General features: G+C 62.4%; 1 protein-coding gene across 4 annotated transcripts in view; it reads left to right on the forward strand.

Moving 5' to 3' along the window:
- Positions 1–12,061, forward strand: part of CDH4 (cadherin 4) — a 542,734-nt gene extending 530,673 nt beyond the window's left edge. Inside the window, exons 10-17 of one of the 4 annotated variants that reach the window (XR_014137503.1) lie at positions 448–701; positions 1,169–1,311; positions 4,576–4,809; positions 5,905–6,138; positions 6,222–6,361; positions 6,952–7,116; positions 8,328–8,597; positions 9,294–9,394. Coding sequence is in view for 3 of the 4 variants with exons in the window: in XM_081795372.1 (XP_081651498.1) it covers positions 448–701; positions 1,169–1,311; positions 4,576–4,809; positions 5,905–6,138; positions 6,222–6,361; positions 6,952–7,116; positions 8,328–8,509; positions 9,294–9,486 (1,545 nt within the window). In the remaining variant the exon portion in view is untranslated. Of the gene's footprint in view, positions 1–447; positions 702–1,168; positions 1,312–4,575; positions 4,810–5,904; positions 6,139–6,221; positions 6,362–6,951; positions 7,117–8,327; positions 8,777–9,293 lie in introns of those variants that run through there. The other 3 variants (XM_081795372.1, XM_081795373.1, XM_081795374.1) reach the window with 3 other exon arrangements.
- The last annotated feature ends 310 nt before the right edge of the window (positions 12,062–12,371 follow it).

Raw genomic sequence — 12,371 nt, forward strand, 5'->3', positions numbered from 1 at the left:
TCCTGAGGCTGCTGGGCGGGTCAGAACAACAGAAGAGGACCCCCCCCCGTGGCACCTAGTAGGGCACCCCTAGACAGGCAGCAGTGGGGGCCTTGAGCGAGCCAGGCTGGAGGGAGCGGCACCTGACGAGGGAGCCGCAGAGGGGTGCCGCCACCGGGAGCCGCAGCCCCCGGGAGCCCTGCCACTGACGTCGCACGGCATGACGGGAAGGCGCGGCGGGGGCCCTTTTCCCCAAACTCTTTCTCCCCCCTCTGGCAAACTCCACGGGAAGCCAGAGACAAGGGGCCGGCCTCCCTAGGGACCGGCCTCCTGGGCACAGAGCGGGCGGGAGGCGCAGGCACAGACTGGGGCGGCGGGTGCAGACCAACCAGCCCACGGCCCCCACCCTCTGAGCCGGCCCCGTGGGTGCCCGTGCCGGCTCACCCCCCGGGGCCTCCCTTGTTCCAGGCAGTCGACTACGAGCTGAACAGAGCGTTCATGCTGACCGTGATGGTGTCCAACCAGGCGCCCCTGGCCAGTGGGATCCAGATGTCCTTCCAGTCTACGGCAGGGGTGACCATCTCCGTCGTGGACATCAACGAGGCGCCCTACTTCCCCTCGAACCACAAGCTGATCCGCCTGGAGGAGGGCGTGCCCACCGGCACCGTACTGACCACGTTTTCGGCAGTGGACCCCGACCGGTTCATGCAGCAGGCCGTGAGGTGGGTCCCGACCCGTCTTGTGCGTCCGGGCAGGGGGCACCAGGAGCTCCGGGCTGGGGACGGCGGGGACCACCCGGCCCGTGTGATACAGGCGCTCACCCAAGAAGGTGGAAAGTTTTCCACACGTTCAGCAGTATCTCGAGTCAGGTCGGTCCTGGTCCAGGTCGCTGCGAGTCCCTTGGCCTCTCCGTCTTAGTTCCTCAGTCTCCCCGTCTGTAAAGAGGGGGCAATGAGAGCATCTGCCTCCTGGGGTCCTTGTGAGGATCGGGAACCTGTCCGCCACGGCGACCGTGAGCCGCTGTTGAGGGAGGACCCCATCCGGGGCGGCAGGGAAAGCCCCGGGGTCCAGGCGGGCGCCCCGCGAGGGCCGCGTCCTGCCAAGTGCAGGCTGGCGGGTCCGGTGGCCAGGGCAGGCCGGGGGCTCGGGGTCACTCCCCCCTTCACCTCCTCACCTCCTCCCTCCTCAGATACTCCAAACTGTCGGACCCAGCAAACTGGCTGCACATTAATGCCACCAACGGTCAGATCACCACGGCAGCCGTCCTTGACCGCGAATCCCTCTACATCAAAAACAACGTCTACGAGGCCACCTTCCTGGCAGCTGACAACGGTGCGTCCCACTCCAGGGGGCGACTGTCGGGTGCTCACCCCTGCCGTGCGCTTTATGGCAGGGAGACCGAGTGAGGCCCGTCCAGCACCCGGAGAAGGTGGAGGAGGGGAGCAGGGGGGCACCCGCCACGCCAGGTGTCCTGTGCGGAGCCGCGAGGGGACCTCATCGTCCTTCAGTGCCCTCGGGCAGGCCCCTCTCTGCACGCGTTCAGAGCTCTGGGCTGCCTGACCACCAGAGGGGGCTGGGGAAGGGACTCCTCCAAGCAGCTCTGGGGCTGCCACCCCTTGTGACTGACCACCCCTGACCCGGACCCCGGCAGCCTCAGTCCGAGCAGGGGCCCACGAGGGGCCCCAGAGGCAGGGCAGACACCCGTGAGAAGCCACGTGCCAACCGCATGAGCCCTGGGAGCCCGGAGAGGGTGACGGCGAGGCCCCCGAGCCAGACCGGGGAACCCCAAGGAGCCTCGGGTAGGGGTGAAGGTGAACTGGGCAGGGATGAGGGAGGGAGGGCTGAGCAAAGGCGGCAGCAGTGGAGCCAGGATGGGGCAGGAAGAAAGTTCACGCGCACTGGGGCCTCCCAGGGATGTGGACAGATGGGTGCTGGGACTCCAGGCCCCACGGCCACCCCGCCCCGGATCCAGGGCACCCAGGAGCCGGCAAGGCCCAGAGCCCAGGGTGTCTACCCAACTCTGCACAGGAGGGGAGAGGAAAGATCCCAGAGCCAGGAATCAGTCCCGGCACCACTTAGTGGTGGGGAGAGACCTGACCGCTCCGTGCCCCAGTTTCCTCCTCTGCAAAGTGGGGATAACCCTACCGCCTCCCCTGGGGCTTTGAGAATTGATGAGCTAGTGCCCCCTGAAGCACTGGGAACAGGGCCCAGCCCAGGTCAGCGCCACTGCGAGTGCTGTCATTGCCACGAGCTCCTGCTGTGTGCCAGGCGCTCATCAGCCGACCGAACAGACAAGGCTGACATTCCAGGGGCCCGTGTGTCAGCTAGAACCAGGTCCAGCCGCGTAACGGTGATAGAAATCGCAGCGTGAGTGAGGTTTCTTTTCTCCCACGCGAAAGAAGACTGGAGGCAGGCCGGCAGCCGTGGGTCTGGGGTCTGGTTTGAGAAAGCAGGCTCACTCTGGCCACCTGTGTGTCTTCAGCGAGCTACAGCACGGTCCACAATGGCTGCCGGTGCTCCAGCCGTCACGACCACATGCCGGCAGACAGGAGGAAGACCAAGAAGGGCAGGGACACATTTCTGCCCTTCTAAGGACTTCCACCCCCAGCTCGTAAAGGCCAGGACTTAGCCACGAAGCCACGTTTCACTGCAAGGGATGTTGAGAAATATGTCTTCTGGCTGGGCAGTGATGATCCCAGATAAAATCTGGGGCTCCAGGTCTTTTAAAGACAAACAGGGAAATGGATATCAATGGACAACTTAGCAGTCTCTTGGCCCCACGAGACGAATGAGAAACAAGTCAACCAGATAATTTCAGGGAGCAAGGTCTGGAAGAAAACAAAGCAGGGCATGGGAGGGAGGGGCCGGGGCTTCCACTGTGCTCCCGAGCCGTGGGGCCAAGACCTGTGGGACCAGAAGGAACAAGCCAAGGGAAGATGATGGGGTCTCAGGGGAGTCCCAGAGTTAGGCAGCAGCATGTGCAAAGGTCCTGAGGCAGACCTACGCCCGGTGGGTTCTAGGACAGTGGTGCCGCTGAGGCCTCAGGAGCAAGAGTAGCCCTCGCACAAAGGCTCGTCCCACAGCAAGTGAAAGCTGGGGCCCGGTCACCACCTGCTGGCCTCCCTCCTGGCTTCCCTGACCCTCGGGGTCTGCAAAAGCCCGGCCCTGGAAGCTGACCGTGAGGTGCGCCAGCCCCGCTGGTGGGGGTGGTGCCCCTCCTCCAGCAGCTCAAGCTGCCGGATTAGAAAGTGGTTTTAAATGAACCCGTGCCCAAGCAGCAGAAGGTAGAGGGCAGCCCGAAAAGGGGAGGCTGCACCCAGCCTCCTAGGATCGGAGGACGGGCTTTGCCGCAAGGAGCCCAGGCTCGGGAAAGGGAAGGTGGGTGCCGGCGGCACGGGGCCCGGAAGGGGTGGGTCCCGGCTGGTGAGCGCCGTCTGCAGCCGTGCATCAGTAGAGCTCTGCGTGAGTGCTGTGGGCAACGGTGGGCATGTGCGTGTGTGCACATTGTGCGTGTGCGTGTGCATGCGTGCATGCGTGTTGAGTGCTGTGGACAACTGTGTGAGTGCTGTGGGCAACTGTGCGTGCACGCATGCGCGTGCAGACATGTGCGTGCGCGTGAGTGCTGTGGGCAACTTGTGTGCGCGTACATGCACATGTGTGCATGTGTGTGTGCGTGCATGTGTGCGCGTGCATGTGTGTGTGTGCGTGCATGCACGTGTGCATGGGCACGTGTGTTTGCATGTGTGCGCATCCATGAGTGCACGTGTATGCGTGTGTGTGCACATGTGTACACATTGTGTTGCGTGCATGGATGCGTGTGCATGCACCTGTGTGCTGTGGGAGACTGTGCACATGCATGCATGCACACGTGTGTGCGCGCATGCGTGTTGCATGTGTGCGTGCACGTGTGCACGGGTGTGTTTGCTGTGTGCACGTGCATGCGTGTGCATGCGTGCACATGCGTGCATGCATGTGCGCATGTGTGCATGTGTACATGTGTTGCGTGCACGTGTGTGCTGTGGGCGACTGTGCACATGCATGTGTGCACACGTGTGTGTGCACGTGCGTGTTGCGTGTGCACGGGTGTGTTTGCATGTGTGCGCGTGCGTGCATGTGCGCATGTGTGCGTGTACATGTGTACACGTTGTGTTGCGTGCGCGTGTGTGCTGTGGGCGACTGTGCACATGCATGTGTGCACATGTGTGCGTGCGTGTTGCGCGTGTGCACGGGTGTGTTTGCATGTGTGCACGTGCGTGCGTGCATGTGCGCGTGTGCACGTGTACACGTTGTGTTGCGTGCGTGTGTGTGCTGTGGGCGACTGTGCACATGCATATGTGCACACGTGTGTGTGCATGCACACACGTGTTGCATGTGTGCAACGCGTGTGTGCGCGCACACACTGGCAGCTCCACAGCTGAGTGGTTGTGTGTGTTGTACAGCAGGTGTTGGTGCAGGCTCAGGGCTGTGGACGTGGCCGGGGATCCATCCCTGGGTAGGGCGGTGGGGCTGGGGCGGGTCCCACGTGCATCATCGTGTGCCCGTGGTCGTGGAGAATCAGGAGCAACCCCGCACAGTCACCCTGTGCCTGTCCCACAGGGATCCCCCCTGCTAGTGGCACCGGGACCCTCCAGATCTATCTAATCGACATCAATGACAACGCCCCCGAGCTGCTGCCCAAGGAGGCACAGATCTGTGAGAAGCCCAGCCTGAACGCCATCAACATCACCGCGGCCGATGCCGACGTTGACCCCAACATTGGCCCCTACGTCTTCGAGCTGCCCTTTGCCCCGGCCGCCGTGCGGAAGAACTGGACCATCACCCGCCTGAACGGTGAGCCCGCCTCCGGCACCAGCAGAGTGGACACGTCTGGGGCGCAGCACCCCGAGGGGGCCCACGGAAGAGTGAGCGGTGGGGACGGGAGCCCTTTCCCCCCCACCGGACCCCCACGAGGCAGGGGACGCTGGCCGTGCTCCAGTCCGTCCCTGAGGGGGCCATGAAGGCAGTCCCACTCTTAGAACGAGCACGGCCATCAACATCCTGCAGCCCCAGCCACTCATGTCTGTGACTGCTTCCTGCACGCGGCACTGACTGGCGGGACCCTGACCGATCTATTTCCGAGGGCAGTTTCCTAGGTGTGGATTTGTTGTATAAAAGGGCATCCAGATTCTGAAATTTTCTAGCACCGAGGATGCATCCGGAAAGGTCACACCAATTTGTAGTTTGACCAGGAGTACAAGAGAACACCTGCTTACCCAAGCCCTCACCAACACTGAATGTCATTATTTTCTGGTTTTTAGAAAATGTTTTATGTTTATTTTGAAAGAGAGAGTGTGTGAATAGGGAGAGGGGCAGAGAGAGAGAGAGAGAGAGAGAGAGAGAGAATCCCAAGCAGGCTCCATGCTGTCAGCAAGGACCCCAATCCAGGGCTCAATCCCACGAACCATGAGATCACGACCTGAGCCGAAATCAAGAGTCGAACGCTTAACTGACTGAGCCGCCCAGGAGCCCTGAATGTCAGTTTTAAAGAGCATTTTCCCAATATTAGCCAAAATCATTGTCTCCGTTTTCATCTCTTAACTACCAGTGCCCTCTTTTCATCTATTCATTGGCCATTTGCTGTTTCTTCCGTTAATTGTTCAATGCCCTTGCCTAATTTTCTTTGAGGTTTTTTTGTAATTGATTTGGCAGAACTCTTTATATATTAAGGAAGTGACTTCTTCATCCTACACGTTGCAATTGCTCTTTTCTTGAACTGACAATATCTTTTCACTTTACGGAACGATCTAGCGCGTGCGTGTGTGCGTGCGTGCATGGACCAAATATAGTTTAGATTTTCGTGCTGTCAGACTCTCTGTCCCCTCGAAGTCCTGGGGTAAAGGAGTGCTGGCTGCAGACTGAACGAAGCCTGTCCTGCCCCTCTGCCAGGTGACTATGCTCAGCTGAGCCTGCGTATCCTCTACCTGGAGGCTGGAATGTACGATGTCCCCATCATCGTCACAGACTCCGGGAACCCTCCGCTGTCCAACACGTCCGTTATCAAGGTCAAGGTGTGCCCGTGCGACGAGAACGGCGACTGCACCACGGTTGGCGCCGTGGCGGCGGCTGGTCTGGGCACCAGCGCCATCGTGGCCATTCTCATCTGCGTCGTCATCCTGCTCAGTGAGTACGGCTGAGCCACGCATGCGCACCCGTGCTCACACGCGCATGCGCCCCTGCTCACGGCGCGGCCCCTGCCCCCACAGCCATGGTCCTGCTGTTCGTGGTGTGGATGAAGCGGAGGGAGAAGGAGCGCCACACCAAGCAGCTGCTCATCGACCCCGAGGACGACGTGCGTGACAACATCCTCAAGTACGACGAGGAAGGGGGCGGCGAGGAGGACCAGGTGAGGCGCGTGGCCGCGGCCCCCTCCAGGCTCGCAGCTGGAGGGCGTTTTGTCCTTCGTCTCGGTGCGGAGGGGCCCACGCACCTGCCAGGGCAGCAGAGATGGGCGTGGCCTCCCTGCCCGCCCTCGCCCGCACCCGGGGGCTGGCACGGCGCCCCCCATCCCGCTCTCCCCCCTTAGCCGGGACCCCAGCCCAGTCCCCGCCCGGCCCGCGCGCACAACGGGGACGTGCACGGGGCGCCTGGGAGCGTGGACTCCAGGGAGCTGCCTGGCTGGACTCTGGGTCCGAGGTGGCCGTGGGGGACTTGGGGCGGCTGTGCACCCCACTAGAGCTCAGTGCCCGCTTAAGACAGGTGAACGGGAGCCCCAGCCCCGGGCTGTTCCCGGGAACAAAGGAGGCGCGTCCTGGCAGGGGCGGGGTGCGGTCCCCGGGGCCCTGGGGGAGCGTCAGTCCGGCGAGGGCAGCCTGGGGTCACGGGCAGGACTGGGCTTTGCGGGGAGGGCAGACCGGGTGACGGGACGGGGCGGCAGGCGCGCTGGGCGCCCCTGCCCGCGGCCCCCGCTGGTACCCCCGCCCGGCCCCTCCCCAGGACTACGACCTCAGCCAGCTGCAGCAGCCGGAGTCCATGGAGCACGTGCTGAGCAAGGCCCCGGGGGTGCGGCGGGTGGACGAGCGGCCCGTGGGCGCCGAGCCTCAGTACCCGGTCAGGCCCGTGGTGCCGCACCCGGGAGACATCGGGGACTTCATCACCGAGGTGGGTGCTCCGCACGGGGGCGAGGCCGCCCGAGCAGGGCCGCTCCGCTGAGCAAAAGGCCCCGGTACCGCGCACAGGCCGCAGCCCCTCCCCGCGTGGGGCGGCCAGGCCGGGCTGCGGGGACAGATCCAGACCGGGGCTCAGGGGTCACCCTGTCCTCAGCGCCCCTGTGACCGCAGGGGCCCCGCGTGTCCCCCCGTCTGCTCTCTAACGCTGACGCCTCAAGGGGGGCTGGCGACGTGTGTACCCCGCCCGTGTCAGAATCTAACCGTAAAATAACTGACTTACACAGATCGCAGCCCAGGGGGTGGTTCCGCAGAGACACAAAGGTGTCTCAGGACGCTCTTGAGACGCGTCACCAGCCGCAGGTCAGAGTTCTTCAACTGCCCCAGAGCTGATCTGCCTCAGGCGGCACTTACTCCCCGGGACGTGATGAAATTTCAAAACCCCTAATCTGGGATTCAAAGCCCATTTCGGATAATTCTTAGAGAAAAGTAAACATGGAAACTTCAAACCATTCTTACGGAGGGGTGATACGGGTGCCCTTCCCAGGGCAGGGCTGGGCAGTGAGGTGTGTCGCAGCCAGCGGTCGCTGTGGGCACCCAGGCCACTCCGCAGTGACCGCCCCGGGGCCAGCGGGAGCCCCTCCCCACGGGGACCGCCCCGGGGCCAGCGGGAGCCCCTCCCCACGGGCTCAGGAGCAGGGGTGTGCACCCACCACCCCCACGGTCCCGGAGGAGGCCACAGGACCCCTCGGGCGGAGAGCGCAGCTGCTGGCGGGAGGAGAGAGGGCCAGGGCGCACGGGGAGGGGCTCTGGCAACACCTGCTGCGTCCCCGGTTTTGTTCACGGGACGGTGACCGTGGGGCAACTTGAGACTTCTGACTTGTGGCCACCTCAGGGTCACGTTCCAAGTGGCAGAGACACGGGATCGCGACCCGTCTGCCCCCTGGGGAGGGGCTGCTCCCAGGCGCAGGCCCCGCCCAGCCCTCTCGCCTCATGGTATCGGTGTGGCCTCCAGCATCTGGTGTGCCACCTGTTCCCCCTTCCCTACACCCCAGCCCTACTCCGTTCTCTGAGGCCCCTCGGTTAGACAAGGCCGCACTTAACGGAGAACCTCCTGTATGCAAAGCTCAGCCTCCTGGCCTGCTCCCCCACGCTCCCGGGCGCCCCCGTGTCCCCCACCCCTCACCCCGTGTCTCTGTGACCCAGGGCCTCCGAGCCGCGGACAATGACCCCACAGCCCCCCCCTACGACTCCCTGCTGGTCTTCGACTACGAAGGCAGCGGCTCCACCGCGGGCTCCGTCAGCTCCCTCAACTCGTCCAGCTCCGGGGACCAAGACTACGATTACCTGAACGACTGGGGGCCCAGGTTCAAGAAGCTGGCGGACATGTACGGAGGCGGCGAGGAGGACTGAGCCGCAGAGGGGCCTGTGGGAGGCGCCGGGCCGCCCGGCTCCCTGCGGACGTGTCCTTTAGTGGTGTGTTAGGGGGTCCCTCCCCGCCCCAGCCCCCCCAACAGGCGCGCGTCGCCCACCGCAGTAGCTGGCTGGCGCTGGAGGAGAGCGCGAGGCACTCTGTCTTAACTTGAATTTCCTAGAACAGAAGCACTGTTTTTAAAAACAAAAAAAGAAAAGTGCCTTTTGGTACATGTATCAGATTCCCTCAAACTCAGGAGTGACTAAAAGCAAGCAGACAGACCACGTACGGCCCCCCAACCCCAGTCCTGAGCGCCAACCCCCCCCCAGCCCCAGCCAGTCCCAGCTCTGAAGGCACCAATTAAGGAATCGGGGAGAAAGTGTCCTTTTTTTTTTTTTTTTTTTTTTTTTTTTAAAGTGGGTGATTTGCTTCACAAAATTTACAAAGAAAGCCCAGTTTGGGGTCCAAATCCCAACGGCCCTTCCGAGCCCTCCAGCGTTGCTCTACACGGTGGGGGTCTCCTGGGCCCTCAGGTGTCCTTGAGGCTGGAGGGCTGCAGGAGACCCAGCCGCGGAAGGCTCCCCGGGGGCGGGCCAGGCCTGTCCACCAGACGCACTGCTGTGTGCACTTGGCTTTCAACGCGTCTTTGGCTGCCCTCCGACTCTAGACGCTGTAAATAGCTGGGGCGGGTGGGGTTCCCAGGGGCTTCTCTGATGCTCACCATCTCTTCCCTCGGCTGTCCCCGGGTCCCTCCCCAGAGACAACTGTCACCCCAAACTCCACCCAAGTCCCCGTTGCCTTTGGTCCGGAAGAATACAGCGTCCCAAGAAGCCACAGCCCGAACCAGCCAGCATCCCCGGAAACCCTGCCATGAGCCCTCCGCCCCTCGCGACCGGATTCCCGAAGGACCCCGTCAGAGGCCCGGCCCCCGAGAACCGGACACATCCGTGAGGGCCGTGCGGACGGCAGGCAGGGCCGGGAACCCGCACAAGCCACAGCCCTTCTGCATCGGAGTCTCCGATGCTCCTGAGCTCACGTGCGCAGCAAAGACCTGCTCCGAGTGGCCAGGCTGCCCTGACATTGCTGTGCCGTGGGTCCCACAGATGCGTCTGGACGGCACCCACCTGAAACAGCAGCCCATCTCCTTTCCTTCGGACCCAGCTCAGCCCCGAGCAGCTGCTCAGACTCCGAGAGTTGCAACAGCCCTTTGCACAGGCAGGTCCGACGCATACACCAGACTCGAGAGTCCGTTCCGCAGGACGTGAAAGGCGCCGTGTCCCCGGGGCCCACTGGGGAGACCCCACCGCGTTTGTTCTCTGGGTGAGAAGAGGCTCCTTGGTCCCCGGCGGGAGAAGACAGCCTCGCAGGAGAACCCTGGTCTATTCACAGGCTCCCCAAGAAAGGGGCCGAAGGGTGCACTGGCTGTGGGCGGGACTTGGCGCTGGGGTGCCCTCGGGGAAGCTGGCTTGCCTCGGTTTCCCGCCCTGGAGCCTTGAGGAAAAGCTTCAAGGGCTTGGGGAGGTGGGGAGGGCTAGGGCTCAGCTTGCTGTCCGTGCTGTCCGTCTGGTTGTCTTTGATGCAGTCTCAGCCTGTGGCCTGTCCCCCTGCCTGTGGTCACCCTCTTTTCCAAACAGCTTTGGCCTCAGAGGTGTACATGGGGCACGTGTGTGTGTGCGTGTGTGTGCAGTGGGTCTGGGTTTGTCCCCACCGGACGGCAGGCTTCCTCCGCGTGCCAACCTCCTTGCCAAGTCCGCCGTTCTCCCAGAGCTGAGCTGGGGCCGTGAGCACCGGTGTGTGGCCGGCTGCTGGTGAGGCTGAAGTGGGCTCTGCCCCTGACCCCCTCCGCCTGCCTGGGGAGGAAGGGAGGGACAAAGACAGCCACCGTGTCACACGCTGGAAGCCCCGTCTATGCAGACGTGGGGCAATCTCGGGGGTGGTGGGAGGGCTGTAAAGGGGGACTAGGACCCCTGTCCAAAGCCGAGCTATGCAGATGCCTCGGGGCCAGGCGAGGACTGTCCCTGTGTCTGGGGACGTGGCCATTCGAGGGATTGCTGGTGGGGTCAGGACTGATGGAGGCGAGTTGGAATCTTGTGTGTTTTGTTGTTTTTGGAAAGTTCATCCACCTGTTGAACTTCTAAGTGTGAACACGGTCCGGGCACTGAGGCAGCTGTGGATTCTCCTCTGAAATCCCGACTCTCTCGGGTTTCCGGGGCCCTGGGCTTCCTCAGGGACGGACGTGCCAGGCCTGGCCCAGGACCCGGCCTCCTGCACACCGATCCCGTGGACCCCAGCACAGGTGCCTGTCTCCCCTGCCTCCTCGCCCCACACCCCTGCCCCTCACTGCCGCCCGGCCCCTGATGCAGTTTGCCTAAATCCTACAGGCCGAGGCTGTGGCCGCCAGCTGGGCGGGTGTTGACGGGGGACTTCTCACACCCATCCCTGCTTCCAAATGTCTAGACAGCTGCCCTTCTCGCTCGCCCCTGCAGTCCTCGGGGGCCAGAGAAAGATGGGGTTCCCATGCCCTCCCACATCCGCCTCGGAACAGGTTCCGAGGTCAAGCTAGCATTAGCTAAGTGTGCAAGCAGCGTCAGACGCCTCTCTCACGTGGCTTGTAGACAACACGTGCCCGTGATCGGGGCCACGGAGGCCCAGACTCGGCACTGGCAAAGCGCCAGGGCATAGTTTCGTTTCTGTAGGGAATTTCGTTCTGGGAACAGGGCACACCTGCACCGTAGGGTGGAGGCGAGAACGCGGCCGTGGTCGGCGGGCACCCCGGCCGAGGACCCCCGCGTCTGTCTGGGCCTCCCAGACAGACAGCCAAACGTCAGGGCCTCGCGATGCCTCAGTTTCCCTAGCGTGAGCACCGGCTGACGCACGGGGCGCCTCTGTCCTCTCCAAGGTACAAAGTTAGGGGAGGGGAGTCTCTTTGTCAGTGCTAGAAAAAGCACCAAAAAACCCGCAAGGTCTCGCGTACGCAGCGCCACACCCAGCGCGTCCTGCGGAAGCGCTCGCACCGCACGCACGGCGCGCGCGTAAGACAGGTTCTGCCCAGCGGGGAGCCTCCTCTGTGTATAATTGGAACGCGTTTTGCTTTTCCTTTTCTCTCCTTTTTCCATTCTGATTTTTGTTTTTTGCATGTTTCTTTTTGAAAATGGACAAAATGTGTAGCAGCCCGCATGACTGTGGTTGTTTTGGGGAAAGATACCGGAGTATGACGTGTCCCCACTGCAACTCTGAGCACCGTGGAGTTAGGCAGACGCCCCAACTTTTTTTGTAACCGTCAACAGCACAACTATTTTGTATTGTTGTTTGTATCATTTTGTACCAAAAAAGCAAAAACAAAAACAAAAAAAGCCAAGGAAAAAAAAAAAAAAGGGAAGAGCGTCGATGTTTTCTCAATGTGTTTTTAGTGCCCGGCAGTCTTGGTTCCAAACTGAGGAGCGGCTTTGCGGAGCCGCCCTGTGCTGGAGCGGAGTCGGGGCCCTGGCGCACTGCTCCAGACGAGTAAATAAAGTCCCCGTTTTAAATAGTCGGCTCAACCTGGCTTGTGTTTCTCCGAGCATTCGAGAAGCCAGTGGTGCCCCCGGACAGCAGGTGGCCGGATACGGGGCTTCAGTGTCGAGAGTGGGGTCTGTTCATCCGGCAGACGTTTCTGGGGCCCCTGCCGTGTCCCAGGCACGGTTCTGGGCTCCGGGAGCACGCGCGTGAATAAAACCAGGCACGATCCTCCCATCTGTGAGGCCGGGAAAAGCATACAAACGAAAGCCCACAGGCCGCAGGTGCCAACGTTTCCAGGTTCTATAAGTTCTACGTCGAGCCCGCAGGTTCTCCTGCCT

The sequence above is a fragment of the Panthera onca genome, chromosome A3, assembly GCF_046562875.1.
Source record: "Panthera onca isolate mPanOnc1 chromosome A3, mPanOnc1 haplotype 2, whole genome shotgun sequence".
Lineage (NCBI taxonomy): Eukaryota > Metazoa > Chordata > Mammalia > Carnivora > Felidae > Panthera > Panthera onca.